Here is a 22,260-nt window from a genome sequence, read left to right on the forward strand (position 1 = left end):
AAACCCAGAAAAGCAACGAGAAATCTGGTTCTTTGTAGCCAAAAACTACAAATGGAACAAAATGTTAGCTTTTCCTTGCTGAAATAGAACATTTGGACTTCAAATGTATCTGTAATCTTTAAATCTCTCTGATTCTGACAGATCAGTTTCTTTTATTACATATTAGTTGAATTCAAAACTAAGGCCCACAAACCAAACCTGGTACTTCTTAAACTTTAATCCAGTCCCCATATCCTGTTTTTCCAATAAATTTTGTTAAGCACCACAACCTATAAAACTAAACAGACATTTGCACCTCTACAGCATCAGTAAACTAGCTGCTATGGAACAAAAAGGAAATTCTGTGACTATTTTGGTTTTCAGAGAATCCAGTTTGATTTCTGAATCCACGTCCTTCTTTGGAAACAGTCCTGGACCACAAAGGCTTCAGAGAGGTTCTGAAGTGAAAGTGATGGAGCTGTAAAGGGTAATGGCTATGCCATATAGTACAAACAGTCTACATAAGGTTCATAGTCAGGCAGTATGTCAAGAACACAGCTAAAGATTGATTTTCTTTTTTTTTAGAACTTGTTTAATGGATGTTTAATGTTTAATGGACGCCCCATTGTGTTAACTGATGTCAAATTCAGGCTTGTGACTTTATAAGCTATGTGGTAGCCTTTAAGCAGAAATGTAATATGGATGCAATTATTTAGCTTGAGTGTTATAACATATGTTATAAAGCTAATAAGCGTTTTTTTGTTTTTGATTGATGCAGCACAAATTAGATATGATTTTCATTACATGGTGCAGCCTTTAGAGAAACAGAACAGACTCAAATAATCTAGAATGTATAGATAGATAGTAGTTTAAGGTGCACATGTTTTGCAAAGGGAGTTATTCAAATAACTTTTTTTTTCTTCACAAAAGTGGCAGATGCTGTGGATTTAATTAATTTAATTAATAATAAAATTCCTTATTTGGTAGAGATGAGGCAGAACCAGAGGCAATGTTTTTTTTAATTTCACAAACAGTGACAAACACAGTACAGTCTGACAGAAAGGTGGGGTTGGGATGGGGAGGGGTTCAGGGAAACGGTAAATACAGAGGATTTCTGAAACACGCTGTGGACAGAAATTTGAGCTGACATGGTAATGGCATTTTTACCCAACTCTGTGCACAAGAGTGCCCAACCTTATCAAATAACATCCAGCATCTATAGCAAACCTAAATGATAAGATAAAACGAGCACAGGTGTACAGTACTGCTGTATGGAAGACATTCTCGAAGTATTAGGGTGTGCGCACACAACAGTAAAACATCTTCATAAGCACAAGAGCAAATAATTGTGCATTGGCTTCTAAAGTATATTTCCCTGAGCAAAAGGCTCAAACAGCATAGAAAATAAAGTCATTTTCACTCAACCTTCACTCTGAAGTTTTCCCAGAGGCCATAATCACTTGGAGACTAACATCAGAACTGTGCTGCTGTGTCGCAAATCATCTTAAAAATTAGAAGGCAAAACAAATGCACAAACAGGGGACACCTTACAAAGATGTCAGTATGTTGCAAAACTGTCTATCCAAGTCAAGGCTTCAATACAAGCCATCTAAAGCACAAATTATCTGTACTTTTAATTACACAGAGAACAATATTCACCTTCATCAAAGGCATTCAACCAAACCATCGCAGCTCCCTGCATCAGTTGGCAATAGTGTGGTGCACACCTCCCTTTAGCTATGTCATATGTAGTGCATTGTCACAATCAGGTAATAGTTAACGGCATTTCAGTCGATTAATAAAGCGAGAATATGATAAAGGCTCATTTCGCCCACAGCAGCTTGCAGCGGTGGTATGAAGCCATTCGCTCTTAACTTCCTGCTGAGAGTGCAATACAACAAAAGTGAGTGACATTTTAACCTGTGGTGACGACATTCAAAAACATTTTCATTTCCCCAAATATTTCCACAGAAGATGCAAAGAAAAGCTGCATAAAAATGATCATTTGAGAACTACAGTTTGTATACTTGTTCTTACTCATTAGATGAAACATGCCTCGTTCAGTGCAAAGAAATCAGTGCCTGAGCAGCCCTGATCACAAGACCTGGCAAGGTGTTGGTTAGTAAAGCCAACAAATTCTTGCCAGCTCTTCTCCTTTGCAGATTAAGCTCAGTCACTAGACAGGAGGTACTGTTAGAGTATGACAAAATAATACCAATGCAAAGCATCTTTTGTTCAAGTGAAATGAATGAGAGCAGCGAGACGTGCCTTAAAAAACTGAAACAGGTCTTGTTTTTTATAATATCCACGACACGCCCGAAAACGTATCAGTTTTTAACAAGTGAAATATTTTTTAATAACTTCTGGTAAGAAGATAAATAACTTTGGGCAATTTATAGAATCGCTTCAAATGACTTACATTGCTTTTTTTTTTTAACATGTATAACACAGGAAATTATGACTTGCTCTCTATCACTGACAACCTCTGATGCCACTAGTCATCCACAGTGATGTTGCGGAACAAGTAAGCCATGGACTCGCCATTGTGGATCCTGCGGATAGCCTCAGCTAATATCATGCTGACATCCACAGTTTTGATCTTTGGACACTGCAGCTTCTGTACTTCATGGGGAACTGTGTTGGTCACCACAACCTGAGGACCCACAGTAAACACAGACATTTTATACTATGAATATATTATTTGTAATATTAGTTTGACATATAAGTAACAGAGCTGCTTTAAAATGACTTGAAACGCAAGTATCCAAACATGGGCATGCACTTGAAAAAAAAAATGAAAAAAAAAAAGAAGAAAGGGGTGTGTGTGTGTAAGTTTTACTTTAAAAAAGGGACAAGTCAGTAAAGACATAAACTGGATCCAAAACATAATTAAACACTTAAGCAATACTGCCATTGACTCAGGTCTGTTACTTAGATCTCAGTTTTGTGAAAGACAGATGTCCCGAGTTCAAAAAGAGGACAAAATACTTGTACAATGAATAGAAGATCACAGGTATAGTGTTTCCTAGTTGGCATCCCTGACTTTTCTTTCTTTCTTCTTCGTGCAATCAATCAGAAAAGTGCAAGAGGCACAGGATCAATATTCTGATTCTGTTGTTTGAATAACTTATTTCTATAATTCTTAATAAATGAGCACTGCAGCAGTTTAGGAAACAGCCCCACACTGAGTTTGCCACCTTCACACTCTGCAAACTTTTAAGATAACATTTGTTTGTTTGTTTCCCCAATAGTATTAATATCAAAGTAAAGCAAAAACTTGAATCTTGACTCTGTAGGATAATTTAGTGGCTCTGTTATGCTAACAGAGACATGGCTTGGACCCACTTGTCTCTTTTTCTACCCTGATAAGAATGGTTGTTTTTTCATCCATATGATAAGAGGAGTAACTGAACAATTTGACAAGTATGAAAATAATGTGAATAAGCAGCTGTGGTTTTCACACTTACTAGACATCGACCCAGATGAACACAATTCAGATTTTGACTAATGTGTTAGACAGCACTGGAATTATTGAAGCTTTTCTGGTAGTACTACAACACTTTGCTACAGGGTGGCTATAGTAGAGTAGCTAGAGCAAGTCATTAGAGGGTTGGTGACTCCAGTCTGCACACCAAAGCATTAATGGGAAAGATACTGAAGCCTGAGATGCATTCATTGGGGTGCAACTGTGTATGAATATTAAATATAAAGTATGAATAAGTGCATGAGGCATGTATGTTTTAAGGGCTTAGGGTAGAAAAGCACCAACTACCAGTCCTTTCACCAGTATGTGGATCAAGATTAAAGAGACTAATAGATCAATTAATAATTAATAGATCTCAGATCTCACTTGTTTGTTTTTAATAAGTCATAAATGTAGAGTAAACTGCAACTATTGTTTTCTAGATAGGTCAGAGGAAGTGAAAATGAAAACTTCTATTCAGCAGGTCATGAAACTCCTTACACAGTACAGGGAAAAAATGCCCACTACGAGGAAGCATCTCGTTTTACACTCTGTTTACAATGAACAAATGATAGCCCGTAAAAAAAAGAAAAAAGAAAAAAAAGACCTTTTACCACTTCTCCTTTAGCTTGTGTGACAGTTTCGTTCAAATACATGAATAACCAGTTCTCGCGTGGGTGGGGGGGATCAGTCCTCACCTCATCAATGGCTGATTCCTCTATGAGACGTGGCGCGTCAGCAGAAAGTAAACCATGTGTGGCCATAATATAAATTTTATAGGCTCCTCTCTCTTTCAGGATCTCGGCAGCAGCGACAAAGTCTCCTACATCATCTATGATGTCATCCTGTCAGAAAAAAAAAAAAATACAATCTGTAGTTAAAACTGCATCTCCCTTTTTCTTTGTGTTTTTTTTCCTATGATTATTGGTGATATACTTGCGGCACTGCTCACAAGCAGTGTAATGATATACAAAATATACAAAAACACTGTCAACAAGAAAAGATTAGGAAGTGTCAAAACTCTCACATTGCTCATTGTTCAGAAAGATAACTGGATCATATTTACCATTAGAATTAACTTCCTGCTTTTTGACTATGCACAAAGAACAAATATTGATCAAACAAAAAAGAAGAAGTTAAAACTTTGTTCCCGTTTTAAAAACAAAGAAGGGATAGCGTCTGTATCATAAGTGCTGGGTACCAAATGATTCAGGAGAAAAACCAAAAGATCCATTATACCCCTACTAATCACACTCAAAGACTGAATTTGATCATCTTGTTGGATATTTTACTTGATTCTAGGGCTGTTCATATAACGATATATATCAGATGACGATATAAAAACATCTAGTTTCATTTTACACTATCGTTTGTTTCGTGGTGTCGCAAAATAAACTGTTTACAGTAATATTTTTTCATCGTTTTGATGGTCACTGTAGTGGCTATATTAATTTCTTAAAGTTCTCTCTTTCTCTTATATTTAATATAACCACACTACGGACGGACAAGCGACTGTTTTTGTGCGTTGTCATTAGCAACAACGACGGTAAAACCATCGCGTGTCAGCTTGTTTATTTTCCATATAAACCTTTCACAATAAAGCTCAAGATCCTGTTGAGGCTTTTCAAAATAAACCGAATCACCTGAAAGAGTATGCAGTGTTTATAGATGGGAAGCAAAAAAAAAAAAAAAAAAAAAAAGAGTCGCCAGGTGCTAAAAAAATAAATAAACTTTAGACTCAAACGTTAGAACAGGCTTTTCCTCGCCCGCAGCACGCTGTGTAATACATACTCTGAAGGATTAACACACATCATCACCATGGACTTGCATCAGAAGGAGATCCAGGGCTTCTTCAGCTTTCCCGTGGACAACTTGCGTGCCTCCCCTTTTTTGATTCAGTACATTCAAGAAGAGGTAATGATCCCTGTCAGATCTCTGCTGTGTGTATTCTAGTGACCTGTGGATCACTCAGTCCGTTACAACTTATGTCTAAAAATGTATAGTTTCATACATCGGTTAAAACACTCGACTCCAGGTACACGACGCCCAGCTGGAAACACTTCACATGTTTCAAATGTTGCATTTTTGTTATTTATATCGTTATCGGGACAATAGATGTCTTATATCCGGATATGAGATTTTGGTCATATCGCACAGCCCTACTTGATTCTATCATTATTATTATTAGAAGATTTTTTTTTTTTTTTTAATGTCAGTTTTCCCATTTTTTGGCTTGGATTAGATCTTTTCACATCCTTTAAAACAGAATTTGATAACTTACAACGAATAAGGAAAAATAAAAAACAAAAATATGTAGCAGAAGATGAAGAGCATACGTAACCAAGTAAAGTAAGGACAGTGCAAAACCAGAATTGCAAAAACACTTGGTGCAGAATGCACTGGATAAATAGACACACCTAAAGGAAGTGACTGGCAGACAGTAAGCATATCACACTTCAAAAAGAACTAGCCAATCATTTTAAAGAAAGCTGTAGTGTTGCATTGGTAGATTTTATCAAGAAAGAGGGCTGAATCATCAGCTAAAGTTAGCCACGGAAGCTAATGGAAATGATAACTAAGGAAGGAGAAGCAGAAATGACCTACCACGATGATGGCAATCCTTCCTCCCACATCCCCAACCACAGTAATGGGAGGTTTCTCTTTGGCCATCATTACTGGAAATGAAAAGAGCAGTTTGCCCATGAGAGCACTTCCAGGAAGTTATGCGTACAGTTTCTCACTTAATCAAAAATAAATCTCAGTAGATTGGGTAAAATGGGTTGAGAAAATTGTTTTTCGATTTAAGCTCATTTTCACTCCAAATCATTGTTTTTTCCATTGCATGCTGTGAATGATTCGTAGAAATGCTGCATTCAATTTAAATTTCAAATGCACTTGATTACACTTTCCCTCCATTCTACCCCTCCTACCCCTAAAAGATTAAACTCAAATGGCAAACATAGTACAAAACATGCCATGCAAAGATCAAATGGCCTAAGGGTTTTCTGCCCAGAATACCCAATCAGAAGACAATGTATACAACCGCCTTGACACACATGTTAGGTTGCCAGGCTGTGGCAGGCATGTGGCAGCACTCTGTATATGAATCAAATAAGCACCACACAGTCTTATTTCACATGGGTCAACAGTGGCAAGCACCGATGAGGGTTTCTTCATCCACACTTGCCAGTGTTCTGGGATCAGTCTTCAGTGGAACATCAGTGCTGCTACTTTTACATGCACGCCATAATTTTCCACCCTTTAAAAAAAACTTACAGTGACTTGGATATAATTTATTTCTATTAAGAAAAGCTCTGATTATCATCAATACTGTCACTGCATCAGTGCTGACGTCCACTATAACACTTCTGGTCTCACATGATATATCACATATCGCTATGTGTTAATAAAACATGAAAGTGCTTCATCTTGTGGCAGATCTTATCATGTCTCTAATTCTCAACTGATGCATTAAAAATTATCCTCAGATAAGGATTGATGCAGTGTACTTAAAGTGGAGAACCATCAGTAACACTCTGACATGTAACCCAAATCAAAAACAGCTGTTTTCTGATTACAGGTATGCATGTAAATGCAGTCATTTAGAGGGTTTTGAGGAAACAATCAACTGATAAACAATCAGCCAGCCAAGCCGATTGTGCAGGAAAAGTATAAAGCAGCAGAGAAAGGTGGAGGCATGCCTTGCAGAACATTTTGCTGAATACCGTGAGTCCCACAGCATCAGAAAACCTGGGAGTGTCACATTCAGTCTTTTATTGCTATCAACCAAAAACAGCAAGAGCCATGTTGTTAGCGGTACACACACTTAAAATACATTGTCTCGACAGTTTGTTGATGTGCTACAACATTGTCCTGAAAAATGTCTGCTCAGAGGTTTCTGAAATTAATTTCAGATGTCTAAAACGTATTGATACTTTGAGTTATCTGTAGAAAATGTTAAATCAACAGGTTGGCATGCCCAACCTGTCCAAACGGCCTAACAGAGTTAAAGCTTTGCATCACATTAAATATGCCACCCATCAGATCAGCCAGTAACCCATATACAGGAAGTCTGGACCGGTTCTTAGTGTAAAGGGTCAGTGGCTCTGAGCCTATGGGTATTACATAGTTTTGGAAATGATTTGAGCGAAAGGAGATGGGGTACATCCTGGTTTGTGCTTTGCCCTTGCTAAACTGCTTCAATAAAATATCCTGAATTCAGAAGTCTAAATTTCAGACATTTCTGTTTTAACTCTTTACGTAATCTTGTGAATAAGCAATAAATCTTTTAATACTTCTTACATGTTACCCTCAGGCCTTAAAATTAACAGATCCCTGGGACCTATATTCTTTTCCTGGCCACCAACGTACAACCTAGCAAAATTACCAAGAGCAAGCATCACAAGAGGAGAGCTGCCATTAACCAGTGTGGCTGACAAATGGTACTTAACCTACAAGGCTACTCAGCCAAGCAGGATAGACACTGGGAGCACCACCAGCTCAAGAACCAAGGTCTGCATTATCTGTTGGGAGCATTGCTTGGAATCAAAAACATGGTCCCTTTAAAAGAAAAGCTGGTCCAGACCTGTAGGAGTAACTGACCGATCCAACACTATTCAATAATAAAATAGGTTATCTGATCCAGCATATTAAAACTGCTACGATTATGCTATATGCTATAATTCACTAACCGTCCCATTCACAACATCTTTTGTTCCCGTCGCTGGATGTTAGATTTCAAATGCATGCGTTACTGTTTTATGACATGCAGTTATGACCAAATGTTAATCAGGTTTTTAAGGGCGGGTTTTTTATGGGTGCACAATGTGTTGATTGGCAAGATGAGTCCAGATGTTCAACTACAAAATAAAAACAGAAAGAATGTTTGGTATGGTTCTGGTTTGATTTATGGATTTGGAGTTTAAAAAACAAAATAAAGTAAAATAAAAATCAGAACACAACAAAAAAAAAAAAAAGAGGGTTTTGACCATCTTGTAGAACTAGCTGTCTGGAGTCACAGAAATGTGGCATAATGCAAACAGTATATCGAAACTGAAATTAACTGGTCTTTTAATTCGTTTGAGCACTAATCATCCACTTTGTTTTTACAGACCTGAATCCAGACTGTATTTTCACAAGATGCAACACAAACCCTTTGTTTATACATGCAAATTGAGGAACCATTTGAAGAGGAATCATTTCATAGTCAGATGTAAATTAATTTTACGGTCGTACTTGGAAGTTCTATGCCAGGGAACGGAGCTTGTTGTTTGCCTGCTATTGTCAACAAATAAACACCACGTTAAACACAAATGCACAAATATTTGACACGACACAACACATGACGCCAGGACTTGAAAAATCCTCTGCTCGGCCTGACGGGAATTTAAAAAGCGACACAACAAATCAGACTGATTCTAATAAGAAAAATTAAGGATGAAGCCATTTGTGAGTTGCAGTTCCAAAAGAGGATTTTTTAAGTCAAGGTTAAAAGCACAACGCTGTTGGTTTTTTGTTGGTTTTTTTAAACAAAATAATCAACTAAATATTGGACACAAATTTGGAGTCATTTGCCAACGACACACTTATTTGACATTACTTCAGATTCAGAGTTAGCACTATAAAAGCTTCACCCAGTCACATGTATTCGCACCAAAAAAAAAAAAAAAAAAACCAGAAAGAAAAAAAAAAAAGATAAAATTAACGTGGCAAGAAACAAGCAGAAGACTGCGCTTTTATGATTACATTGTAGTTTACACTTTGTAAGTTAGGAACTGCAGCTTGCCGATGCAGCATGAGTCAAAGTAGCTCATCTGTAGAAACGAAATCATGCACTAACAAAAAATAAATAAAAAACAAAAATCAGTTACTTGCAGTATGGCTGATGGTATGAGTGAGAAACGGCAGAATCGTCAGCTCAAAACAGGTTAGCATGAGTAAGAGCTGTATTTTGTCTGTTTTCCCACAGAAGACATTTTAAACTGCTACAGTAGCTAAAACACAGGTGAACTCTACCATGACTGCATCCCACTGACTTTGATGCTGTTGCGCATGTTAGCTAATTGTCATAGCTTCCTGTGACGCTTAAGCCATCATTAATAAACTCATCAATCCACCTGTGCTTTTTCTGCTTCTAAATGTCTGCTGTGAAAAGGTCTGTTAAATTATAAATACAATGAAGTGCTAACATTAAAAATTCAGACAACTGAAGAGTTAAACTAGGAGAAAATTCTCAAAGAAACAATAAATAATGCAAATCATCAGTGCTGGTAATATCTATGGAGCACTTAAGCTACAAGAAAAATTATAAAAATTAAACATAAATGCTTTTCATATGGGTTTTCTTACAAGGAAGCTCCAGGCCTGTGTGTCCTGTTGTGTTGCGTACACATGGTGGGGAGTGTCTTCCATCAGCCATGTCAGACTCTGAACACTGAGCCTCGCCGTGGATCACAGCCAGACCGAGACGCAGTCTTTCTGCATAGGACTGAGCCCTAAAAATAGTAATAATAATAATAATTAACAATTAGTCAATAACAACATTATTATTATTACCAGTAACAACATGTATATATATGCACGTTAGTTATACATATGTATCTAAATATGCATGCATAGAATAGGACAGAAATTATTTTTGCAATATATATCTGATGTAAAGATTATCAGAAATTATCAGTGGTGTATTGCATCAGTTACCTTTTAGCTGCAGCAGGGGACTTTGCCACAATGATGGCATTTCTGTAATCAGGGATCTGGCAATAAAGAGTGAAAACAGTTTTGTTAGACTTATTGATGGAGTTCTGGACTGAGTGATCCACAGGTCACTAGAATACACACAGCAGAGATCTGACAGGGATCATTACCTCTTCTTGAATGTACTGAATCAAAAAAGGGGAGGCACGCAAGTTGTCCACAGGAAAGCTGAAGAAGCCCTGGATCTCCTTCTGATGCAAGTCCATGGTGATGATGTGTGTTAATCCTTCAGAGTAAAAGACATCAAATAATCAAACTCAAATAAAGATTCTTTGAACAAATCACAGATTGAGGTTTTCTTTTTTGCTATTTTTACCTGCTTTGGCTAACATGGAAGCTAACAACTTGCACACTATTGAGCCCCTTTTTCTCATCTTGCACTGCTTGCTGTAGGGGAAGTAAGGAATAACTCCAATGATGTTCTTTGCACAAGAGGTCTTGAGGGCATAAGCCATGACAAGCAGCTCCATGATGGCTGTGTTCACATCCCTGATTGTAAAAAAAAAAAAAAAAAAAAATCAGATGACTCTGTTTGGTGATAATCTAATAACCTTTTTAAATGTTTGGCACATCCTACTATACTCACCGTGGGATGGTCTGGATAATGAAGATGGTCTGTCCACGAACAGATTCTTTTACATCCACTCGAGTCTCTGAACAGAGAACATACTTCACCAATACTTTTTAATACACATTTGTTGTTTATTTGAGCAACAGAACACGGGATGTTGTACATTTACGTCTCATGACCTAAAAACTGATGAAATCTTGTAGCTCTATTACATGAACAATGTGCTATTTTTGATGGATTCCATTAATTTCTGCAACAGTCGTGTCGTATTAATATCCATGCCCTACTCCACAGCAATCCTGTGCCAACAACTTTTAATGCAACTATCAGGAAAGCTCTGCTTTCCCTAATGAAACAGACAGTGGTACAGATACTGATAATCTGAGCTAAAATGTCCTAGATCAATTTCTTCATTGACCATTCATACTACACCAAAACTAGTAAATAATTGATAAACACATCAATAACATAAAAGTTCCTGATTTTCCACTATCTACTATAGAAATGTGATTCAATGGGACTACTGCAGGAATAAAATAGGAAGTTTTCTGTTAATTAGCAAAGGCTTTCTATTTTATAACAACAGGACAGCCTGTTCGTGAATAACCAGAACTCTTCCTGTAATTTTACACATTATATTCTAACAATTTAACTGTACACGACAAACAGTCGTGCTGACAGATTTCTTTCGTTACAACAGCAGCATTTCTTTATCTTATAGAAAAATGAACCATGTTATTGAAACTACATGTATTGATCTTATATTAAGATATGTCAGGTATTATATAAGCTTAAACTTCTTTACACTGACAGTAAGCAGTTTTGCTTGTTCAGATTCAAGGTCAAACTGGGCTGTAGTGTCCCATGATATAAAATGAGTTTGGCATCCCTGATCTAGAGGATACTTCTATTTATATAGCACCAAATCACAACAACAGTTGCCTTGGGGTGCTTTATCTTGTAAGATAAAGACCCTACAATAATATAAAGGAAAGTCCAACAATCAGATGAGCCCCTAGGAGCAAGCACTTGGCGACAGTGATCATTGGGAGTGAGGTATTAAAATAAGAGGGGAAAAGTCATGGACAAGCTGTTTATAAAGTCACTTCTGGTGAGAAATCAGCTTATCAAGCAGAACAAATTGAAATACCAAGTCTGAACTGAACTTACACCTGTCCCTGAAAATTGCACTTACATTATACATTTAATAAAAGGAAAAATTCAAATACCAATCTGAAACTGACCATTTCGAAACAACAAATAGTGATTAAAAATATCAACTACAGTAACTTTAGCACACAATCTCTAACTACCCTCACCTACTTGTGTATCAGATCACAAGCCTACATTTCAGATAAAACCTGACCAGAAACATTTGGAATAAAATTGCATATAAAGCCATAACACCCTGCTCACCTCTGTTAGACTCCTGGAAGACCACAGACTTCCCCAGCTCCACACCCAGACGCCTGTGAAACATGAGCACAACATGGCAACCTAATGGTCATCTGCCAGCTGCAGAGTTTCAACACACAATATCAGGCTTTCACCACACGACTAATTCATTCATCCACGCATTACAGACCACACTCACTATGCATGGTAAAGTGTCAGCAGTGAAGTTTTTCCACAATTATCACCGACCAACAACCTAAAGAAGCACTATTAGTGGCATTAAATATTAACTAGCAGTCAGTCTTAACACTAACGGTTCAAAGCATTACTTACTCTGTTATTTTCTTGGCTAATTCTGTGCATGCTGCAGAGGAGTTTGCAGAAAATACTCGATAAGCACTTTTAGCGACATTCATTCTGGTGTTTAACTTGACAGGCACTGTCAACAGCTCAACCTTATTCCTTCTAACCACTTAGTTTCTTGTCCTTTTTTCTCTGACGTAGTCGTTAGCTTGCTCGCTCGCTAGCTGGCTCAAATTAGCCTGCTAGGGGAGCGGATGTACCTAGTGATGGGACGTTCTGTATCGAGGCTTCGGAGCGTGTGTCGAGTAATGGTGGGGGCGTTTCCGCGAAGCGCGTATCGAGGCTTGCTTCATTTATGGGAGGAGCTGAAAATGATGACGTTCGAAGCCTCGCTGCCCGGCTGTACCACGTGACTGGTTCATGAAGTGGTTCGAACTTTGCCGCGAGCTATGACAGCGATATAAACCCCTCAGACTTCATTCAAAAATGTGGGTGTTTGATGGAGAGTTGCGGTTAGAGAGAGTTTGGAGACCGTTTGGAGGTTTATGAGAGTGAGGAGAGAAAGTCAGGAGAGAATGGAGCCAGCTAAGAAGAGGAGGATGTCCTCCCCTGTGAGGGAACATTTTGATCTTATTCCTCCCAACAAGGTATGTAAATTTCTACAGAAGATGTATTTTCATGATACTGATGGTGCAATACAATTTATGTTAAGCTGTCTTTACTTTTGTACAAGGTGAAGTGTTTGCTATGTGCCAGGGAGCTGGGATATAACAACAACACCTCATCCATGCTTAGGCACTACAGAGCTTTGCATGAGAATAAGGGGAACACCGATTGTGGAGCAAGACCAGGTGAGCCATCAAATGCAATGATAATATAGGATGCAGTAATGTTACTAAATGATATAACAATATTATACAACTGTAATAAGTTACGTGTGTGATATTTATATTTGTGCTTTGTTTTTATTGTCTTTCCTCAGGAGAACAATCTCAAATAGATGAAGACCTGGTCAGCATGGTGATTGAGGACTCACAGCCATTTAGCATTGTGGAGGACAAAGGATTCAAAAGACTTGTTAAATCATTAAATCCTAGCTATGTTCTCCCCACTAAAAAGGTCGTAAAAGCAGTGAAAATTTAGTTTTTACAGAATAAAATGTGAACAGGCAGGACTGAGGCTCAAAGCCTCAGTGTGTAGCTGTCCATACCTCAACGTTACAAAAGCACAACTACTGTCCACACCCCAACCACACCTCACCTCACAGTAAATGATCATTTCCATTTCAAGCATTTCCAAATAATCATTTCCCATACTGCCACTATAAATATACACAGTATACTGCCATCACTACAATATACATGTTTTACACACTCCTTTTGTTGTTGACATTTACAGGCTGTGTGCAAAATGCCACACTCTTCAAATTCATGCCAGCTATTATTTTTACGTCCAGTAGGTGTCCTGCTAGAGCAAATGAAGCTTCATGAAGCTTCGCGTTGGGGTGAACCAATTGGATGAAAAGCTTCAGTGCTTCATGGGGCTTCATCTGCCCATCACTAGATGTACCCAGAATGACCGTCAGAGTGCGGCACAAAGTTAGCTAAAACATAGCAGTAAAATAAGCATTGCTTATTTTGGTTTGTCAAATTATTGTCGCAGTTTTCGCCGGAAGTCTACTGACACCTGCCTCTCTCTCAGGTAGCAATGTAGCTTATAATGTTAACTACGGAATCCCCGTCGGGTCAGTCTTAACCGCGGATCAAAAAACATAAGTTCAGTTGTACTGAATGTCAGACGGCGGTTTTCTTTAGGGATACTAATAATCTGGTAATAATTTGGTTAACCAAGAGATTACATTTATTAAGCAATAGTTTAATAACACACTGAAAAATATTCTGTTAAAAAAGTAATTTATTCAGAGCCAAAATATAGTTGAGCAAAATGTGAACATAGTCAAGTGACTAGATGAACTCGTCATTTCATATTATTGCATATTGTCTATGTAAGATTATATTTTTCAGTTTTTTTAAACACTTAACTGTTTTGGCAGGCCAAGTAGGTTAAAGCTTTAAAAAAATTAATTACGGAGTTCAATTATTTACTGTACTACGGTCAAAGTAGCATAAAATATGTGTACTCCAGCAAATTTACAAACTTTCTAATTGAAATAATAATAATTCATATTATTTTATATTCATATACTACAGGTTTTTAAATTTTGGTTAATATATGATATATGAAATATGTTGTTGTCATAGATTAATCATAGTGCGATTGTCAGTCACTTAAGATGAGATGACCATAGTTTACTGCCCAAACTAAGATAGCGAACTGTGTGAAAGAAAGCAAAAAGAAAATAAAGACACTATAAAGCGTTATTACCACAACTGTCCAGTAGATGCCACTAACGCTGTACTGACTGCAGTTACAGCAGTTATTCTTTTGGATGATAATATTATTGTTTTTCTTAAGAGGGTTAAAGGTTTGTGAAAAAGGGTCTGAATTTACTGTGGGTGTGAAAACCACTAGAGATTCAAGGAGTCATGAAGTGTTTACAGAGGTATGTGGATTTGTCTACATAAACCTGTAAAAATAAAGTTTTTTGATCCCAAAGTTTATCCACAATTATACTCTGACCTGGGGCCACAGGTCACAGCATGCACATGAACAACATACCATCCTTTAATTATGTGGCTTCTTGTACACCTTACAACCATGACGGGATGCAATATCTTGTAAACCACTGGTTTAATGTGATGCTTATAATTACTGTTATAACTTGTAAGACAGTGGTGGCAAGGCAGCCATGGTGGTGCTGATCTTTGGACAATGTAAAGGAGCAAATGTAAAGCCCTGACTGTACGCTTACACGAGGTTGACGAGTAGCCTACACGGTTAGGATCGTGCGCATAGTCATGATCTTGACGAGCCAGCTTGAAGGTCACATGCCTGCATTATAATGAGCTTCACACATGAACTGATGGTGCATGTGTCACGGCCTGGGCTCTATAGCTCCTCTTCATACCCCCCCGGCTCCAATCAGCATGCACACCTGTGGCTCATCATCTCATCACCGGAAGCATCACTCTGCAGTCTCTCTGACAAACCATTCTGCTTGAAGCACTTACCCATCACCTTGTTGTCTACCTGCCCAGCTCAGGCCACTTGCTCTGATTGCCTTCAGTTCCATTCTGTTGCCTGCCCAGCTCACTGCGTGTCAAGTTGTGTCCTGTGTGCTCTGCTTTTGATCACGAAACCCAGATCTCATTGTAATGTTTCTCACTGCACACCTTAGGAGCAATAATTCCCCGTCTCCCGTGTTACACTATCCCCCTGTTCATTTCCCCTGTTTAATTGGCACTGCTTCTGCAGACGGGGTAAGGGAAAGCTATTTGAATGGTTGGTTATGATACATCTACCTTAAGTCTACTTTTTTTTTCACCAACTTGAATGGCATACTATCAACTCTGTCAATGTTTAACGCAGAGTTGTACATTGTACCTCCCCTTGTAAGACAGTTGATATTACCTAAGTCACAGTGTCTGGTCTTGTGTTTGCTCTCCTCCCATATTTACCTCCCAGATTCCAGGCTACCTGGGTCCTGGTTGGCCAATTCATTATAAAACAGCAATAACAACTTACTCAAGCTTTTTTTTAACACATGGAAGCGATATATCCTTATACTGATAACACCAACCACAGCAAAGCTACACATGTTTGCTTTTGAAGGAAGAAAATGAAAAAGTTAAAGCACAAAACACCTTATTATTATTAATATTAATATTGTGATTTTTATCTATGCATTTATTTTTTCATTTACATAAAGGGAGCTTGTGAGAAATTCAATATCATTCCAGGTTATTCTCCTGGAAAGTCTGCATGAGGGACTCTAGAGGTAAAACAAGTTAAGAGTGCACCTTTATCTTATTTTACCATGCTGACATTACACTGTATCTGCGCTCACACATTATGTGCATGACATATCCGGCTCCCTTGCTTGGGATTTGTTTCTGATCTCATCGTATTTTCATTAAACACCACCTACAAAGGTGAGGCGGGCAGAGGGAGAGAAGGGGAAGAGAAGGAGGGAGGCAGGGAAGGGAGAGTGTATAAAGAGAGAGTACAGAGGCTCCTCCTCATTCGCTGCTGCGTGTGTTTCTTGTGTGATTTTTTTTTTCCTAGCCCGTTCTTCACTCACACTCTCGCTCAGCAGAGATTCAGAGGTCGGGAGCAGAGATTCTCACAGGGACAAGGGGTGGAAAACAGGAAACTGCTTTTCCCTTCTGCCACCACATAGGAGACACAAACAAGAGGAAAAGACATCAACAACAACAACAACAACAAAAAGGTACAAATTGTGTTTATTTGCCTGAGGGGGAGGGGTGCTCTCATCAGCCCTGCCTTCTGCATGTGCTCAGCTCACTACACACTGTGTTTCCAGATGGAGAGGACGCAGGGAGACGGAGAGGTGGACCACCTGGAGCGGCCAAGCCCGCTGACTGACAAGGAGAGGGTGATGATCCAGGCCTCCTGGGGAAAAGTCTACCAGAACTGTGATGATGTCGGGGTGGCCATACTAGTCAGGTATTTCCTTTTCTATGTATGTTTGAGGAAATATCTAATTCACACCAAAATAATAAAAAGAGTACTGTGAAAAATGTTATCTATAATTAACAGGAATGTTATATTTGAACTATTTTAACATCCTTTTTTATGGCTATGCATCTATTTACTCACATGCTGAGTAAATATAGCACAAACAGTGTAATATCACCTATTTTGAGACTTTGGTATGAAAGTTCTTTCCATCTTTATTATATAGTTCACCACACGTAAGTTAAGGTTTGCCTTTTACCCCCTTTTACCGTCAGCGCACCAGCAGGAGCCAATAAAAAAACAGCTGATGCTTGTTTGTTCCCCTGTGCAGACTTTTTTTTTTTTAAAAACTTGCTTCCTCAAAATCCAGGATACGCTCAACTTCAATGAGCTTGCTGACTTTTACAGGTTTTACAGTCATCTCTTTAGATGTGACGCTCTCTTAATCCTGTTTGTTAAGTTGTTAGGGCAGAGGTCAAACATTTAAACCCCATCTGTGCCCATGAAAGGGGCACACTCCCTCTCAGAAGAGGTTCTGATTGAATGCCTGTATAGAGGGCTTGGCAACCTATGGCAGCATGACTCCATCACCAGCTGTAAGACATTTAAAATCCTCCTCTTTTCTCTATCACAGTGGATACATACACAGCAGGTATTCAGTCTTTCATATATTTACTACATCATATTTTATTGATTTGCTGGTTGATTCCTGCACTTACCACACTTTCATTTTTTCACATTGAAAGTTAAGCAAAGCAAATGTTGCAAAAATCATCCATGTGCAGGGATTTCGCAGAAGTGTGACGGCTTTGAATGGAATTCTTGTGTGACGATGCACGACAGAGCATGCCTTTATAATCCGTTCTGACTGCAGGAGGTGAAAGTTGAGAGGGAGTGTAATACTGTATTTATACAATCACCATTAGTAATGTAGTTTTCACAGATTGTTGAAAAGATGGAATTTAGCTGCTGCGCTTTCCTACAGAAACAGAACATAGTATAAAAAAGTATTTAAAATATGTCCTTTCATATTGTCTTGCTTATATTCCATCACTAATTTCCTGCGACCTTCGGGAATTTGATTAATAAAGTCCGATTGATATCCGTGTCCTGGCAAAAGTCTCCTTCAGCCAGCGAGAAAAGATCCTGCCACCGTGTCCAACTTCAAGCCTAACGCTGCAAATCCTTCAAACTCGTCGGCTTTATGGTCGTCAGATAGGATCTAAAGTAGCAAATCTCAGCGCTCTGTCTCTGAAATGAAAAACTTTCTATCACTTCAGCTCTTCATTTAGTCTCGAAATAAGATAAGGAAGGATTAAGAACCAATGACCATATGAAAAACTAATGAGGCTATTTATATGCAACCACAGGTCACATGCAATTACAAAGACAGAAAGATTAAACAGCACGGTTCATTATTTTGCTCTGGCACTTGCAGAAGCCCATACACCCAGGATTGAAAAATGAATGCACCGCCTCCCAACCTCCTTCCCTCAGACGTTTAAGTTCACGAGTAAAACTTAAATATCGAGCCATATGTTGCAGATCTGACAGTGTAAATCCGCACTTCCTTTTTCTGTTAGTTGCTCTACAGACAGGGAGGAGATGGGATATCTCGATCCGATAGCCAAAAACCAGATGCTTTGGCCCTCTTCCCAGACTGTGGGAGGGGGTAAGTTTTTAGGTTCCTCATTGTTAATTCACTCTGATACTTCTGAGTGTCAAAGAAAACATCTTTAAAAGGACTATTTGCTGTCTTCAGAAAGAACGCAGCGATATTAAATTCTCGACCCGGAGCTTAAACTGAGATGAGAAACTGAGTATTCCAACATAAGTATAACTTCGTATCTGTCTTTGCTGGAATTATAATTTCAGTGTCACTCAGAAAGAAAAGGAAGTATCAGGTGTGATCATAGCAACCTTAGTAAGCATGGAATACCCACACCCTCATCTGTAATAAGCATGTTACTTTTTTTTGGAAAGTATGCAGGATCATGTTTTTTTAAGTCCTGACAGGAACCAGAGCAGAACTAGAAACATCAGCCAACAGGTTCCCAAACGAGGAGCGGCGAGGGTGGGTGGCTTGAAAACAATGTGTATGAGGAGACAGGTTTCATGTTCCTGATATTAATTTTGTCATTCCATCCCAAGGAATGGGTAAAATAACAAATATTGACATTGATAACAGGACTGGAACTGTTTTTCTTTAAAAACAATAGAGTTATTCATCACACTGGGTTTTCAGGTACGAAATAGGGATACGCATATGTATACTACCTTATAAGTTGAATGGCAAAGGGCCTTAAACTGCAAATACAATAAGAAGTCTCCATCCATTCATTTATCAAAGCAAAAACAGTTATGAAACAGAGAAGCTCCCAGAATATCAGAGTTAGTGCACGCTTTGGGATTCTTTATCTGATGCTACAAGATTTACTTTCCTTCTCCAGTGTGACATATTAATTGGTTTGGAAAGCAAAGGAAGCTATAACTTCATTTATGATGATAACTATTTCATATTTAGTCATTTAGTCAGTATTCCTCATTTTTATTTCATAAACCTAACCACAGCTGTTGTTTAGTACAACAGAACTTGTGAAATCACTGTGTAAAGTATCTATTTATTCAGCTCTTTGCCATGATCACAGCTCTGCAGCTGGACTCTTCCCTTTAGGTTGTAAATCCTTTGCAAATATATGGAAACCACACTGCACAGTATCAGTTTAATGCAGTTATTTTACACTAAAAGTATGCAGCACCCTTATACATGCGCTAGTGTTTACTCGTGTTATCTTGCCAACTTGACAAGGGAACGTGGGTTTATAGGATGAGGCTGCAGGCAGAAGGAAGATGAGAATAGTACAGCAGTTACACGTATGTATATATATCGTATTTTTCATTTAGCACTCCTCCTTTGCAGATTCTTTGTCAACTTCCCCTCCTCCAAGCAGTTTTTCAACCAGTTCAAGCACATTGAGGACGCGGAGGAGCTGGAGAAGAGCGCCCAGCTCAGGAAGCATGCTCGGAGAGTTATGAATGCCATCAATACACTGGTGGAAAACCTTGACAACTCAGATAAGGTGGCGTCGGTGCTGAAGCTAGTGGCCAAGGCCCATGCACTCCAACACAAGGTGGAGCCTGTGTACTTCAAGGTAAAGAAAACAGTGCGTGAACAGCTGTGCAGAAAGCACGCTCCAAGACATTAGTAGAAAAAAAAACTGTCTTTCATTCTGCACCATGTGCTTCTGTAGAGTCACATATTTACAGTCAGTCAGTTTAATAGGTTAGCATAAAATGATCAATAAATCATTTTGCATTCACAGGAAATGATACAATGTGAGACAAATGTGATAAATGTCAAGCATACGACGCATGTCATCACCCCCAACCAGTCATGATGGCCGCCCCTCCCTGAGTCTGGTTCTGGTAGAGATTTCTTCCTGTTAAAAGGGAATTTTTCCTTCCCACTGTTGCCAAGTTCTTGCTCAGAAGGGATTGGTTGATTGTTGGGGTTGTCTCTGTATCATTGGGTTTTTACCTTACAGTATAAACCACTTTATATTATGTTCGTCATTAAACTCCTCTTTCCTGCCATAATTTTGTGACTTGGTTTTGCTCCCTCTCCTTTGATTCTTTTATGTTTTTTCTCTAGCATGTAGTTTTAAGCAGATACATAATGCACAGTCAATTGTTGTGAGCTCGTGAACAGAAACCAGCTGCACACCGTTTAATATGATGCACCACGCAGCTGTTTGGACCAGGAAACCAGATTAATTAGCTGAGAGCGCCAGAGACTGCTAGCAACCCTTCCCATCTGAGATTCCTTTGATTCAGTATTGAAACATAGAGTTATATGAAAAAACTGACACTAAATAAGAAGATAAGAGACAGCTAGTGTATTTGCAAATTTGATGAACAGTTCCATACATCAGACCAAAGATAACAAGCACAACTCAATCCCTTGCAGTCTGTATATTGTACATATTATGCTTTCGTTGCTTCAACTGTACAAAAACCCGAGACTGGGGGTCAACATTTTCAGGGAAAAACAAGTCAAAGCGCTCCATCAATGTCCTGAGCACATTTGTTTGTGTCTTACTCAGATTCTGAGCGGTGTAATCCTAGAAGTCCTGGGAGAAGAATTTCCAGAGGTCATCACACCTGAGGTGGGCGCAGCATGGACAAACCTCTTGGCCACGGTTTACTGCAGTATCTCTGCCATCTACAAGGAACTGGGCTGGGAAAAGCTCTCAACCTCGACTGGTTGAACGTTTTAAACTTGGACTACCCATATGGAAAAGAAGTAGTAAAATTTTCTTAGAAATATACACGCTCTCTAATAGTAAAAGTTAGTTTTATATACATACATATCGTAATACTATGATTTACTCATGATTGTGTCCATTTTCTGTTTTTCTGGTGTCGTAGTTTGAATTTTTTTTAATGTTGCATGAGAAAAATGTGAAATGGCCACTTTCATATGTAAATTGATGGTATAAAATATAAGCCTTGAGAATTACACATATAAAACAAACATTTACTCGTTTTTTGTTTGGGTTTTTTTTAATTTTCTATTTCTTTTCCACATAGGCAGGCATGCGGGGAAACCTTCTGATTTCCAGGCTTCATAGGACATTAATCAGTTGACTCTAATGTGAGATACAGCTTGATGTAATCTAAGATCATCATGGGACGTCCACTCTTACGTGTGGTTAGTAAAGTGGGTTTCTAGTGTGTATAAGAGAGGGAGAGACAGAAAGAAAGAGAGGGAGAGAGGGAAGAATAAAAAAAATCAGCTCACCTTCTTACATTTGTACTCTTGTAAAAAGCTAAACCATTAAAAGGAGAGAGAGCAAAGAGGAAGAAAATGCAAACATAGACCCACCAGTGGACTAGAGGTCACATTTGACTTGGATGTGCCTTCTGCTGAATGTGTATATCTCGAAACAGAAATGTAAACAGCATTCTTTCTAAACAGTATGATGTCTTTCAGATGTTTAATCTTATCAGTCTGTATCCACTTGTAGCCACTTTATTAGCTCTTAAGTATACGAGACGTTTTTACATTTTTACATTTAAATGTGGCGATTGTACATTTTTCATCATGGCTCACGTTTGTATCTGTAATTGATTCAATTTTCAAATAAAAAGAAAAGCCTCTGTTTATCTGCTGCTCCAATGTGACCCTCCTGTC

At 38.4% G+C, this 22,260-nt stretch overlaps 2 protein-coding genes across 4 annotated transcripts; one reads left to right on the forward strand and one right to left on the reverse strand.

The window, feature by feature from the left end:
• Positions 1 to 980: 980 nt before the first annotated feature.
• Positions 981 to 14,211, reverse strand: prpsap1 (phosphoribosyl pyrophosphate synthetase-associated protein 1). 2 transcript variants are annotated; one of them, XM_080300940.1, is made up of 12 exons: positions 14,037 to 14,211; positions 12,498 to 12,727; positions 12,186 to 12,238; positions 10,785 to 10,851; positions 10,515 to 10,687; positions 10,309 to 10,424; positions 10,142 to 10,197; positions 9,791 to 9,936; positions 8,678 to 8,719; positions 6,047 to 6,117; positions 4,141 to 4,287; positions 981 to 2,632 (listed from the first exon to the last, which is right to left on the reverse strand). In XM_080300940.1, the coding sequence occupies exons 2-12, from the start codon at positions 12,578 to 12,580 to the stop codon at positions 2,474 to 2,476; spliced, it is 1,113 nt and encodes a 370-aa protein (XP_080157066.1). In that variant the 5' UTR covers positions 12,581 to 12,727; positions 14,037 to 14,211; the 3' UTR covers positions 981 to 2,473. The 2 variants fall into 2 exon arrangements, with proteins under 2 accessions (XP_080157066.1, XP_080157067.1); XM_080300941.1 differs by lacking the exon at positions 8,678 to 8,719.
• A 2,394-nt stretch (positions 14,212 to 16,605) lies between these two features.
• On the forward strand, positions 16,606 to 22,232 carry LOC113021042 (cytoglobin-1-like). 2 transcript variants are annotated; one of them, XM_026165436.2, is made up of 5 exons: positions 16,606 to 16,818; positions 16,912 to 17,054; positions 19,987 to 20,218; positions 21,170 to 21,369; positions 21,657 to 22,232. In XM_026165436.2, exons 2-4 carry the CDS (start codon positions 16,912 to 16,914, stop codon positions 21,332 to 21,334), a joined length of 540 nt encoding a protein of 179 aa, XP_026021221.1. In that variant the 5' UTR covers positions 16,606 to 16,818; the 3' UTR covers positions 21,335 to 21,369; positions 21,657 to 22,232. The 2 variants fall into 2 exon arrangements, with proteins under 2 accessions (XP_026021221.1, XP_080157068.1); XM_080300942.1 differs by having other exon boundaries at positions 21,170 to 22,232.
• The last annotated feature ends 28 nt before the right edge of the window (positions 22,233 to 22,260 follow it).

The sequence above is a fragment of the Astatotilapia calliptera genome, chromosome 4, assembly GCF_964374335.1.
Source record: "Astatotilapia calliptera chromosome 4, fAstCal68.1, whole genome shotgun sequence".
Lineage (NCBI taxonomy): Eukaryota > Metazoa > Chordata > Actinopteri > Cichliformes > Cichlidae > Astatotilapia > Astatotilapia calliptera.

Coding starts and splice junctions, on each gene's coding strand:
- prpsap1 (XM_080300940.1), bottom strand. CDS start 12,580: ATGAATGTCGCTAAAAGTGCTTATCGAGTATTTTCTGCAAACTCCTCT. Junction 10,688..10,784: donor ATTATCCAGACCATCCCACG/GTGAGTATAGTA, acceptor TTTTACAATCAG/GGATGTGAACACAGCCATCA. Junction 4,288..6,046: donor GAAGGATTGCCATCATCGTG/GTAGGTCATTTC, acceptor TTTTTCTGACAG/GATGACATCATAGATGATGT.
- LOC113021042 (XM_080300942.1), top strand. CDS start 16,912: ATGGAGAGGACGCAGGGAGACGGAGAGGTGGACCACCTGGAGCGGCCA. Junction 17,055..19,986: donor GGGGTGGCCATACTAGTCAG/GTATTTCCTTTT, acceptor CCTCCTTTGCAG/ATTCTTTGTCAACTTCCCCT. Junction 20,219..21,169: donor TGGAGCCTGTGTACTTCAAG/GTAAAGAAAACA, acceptor TGTCTTACTCAG/ATTCTGAGCGGTGTAATCCT.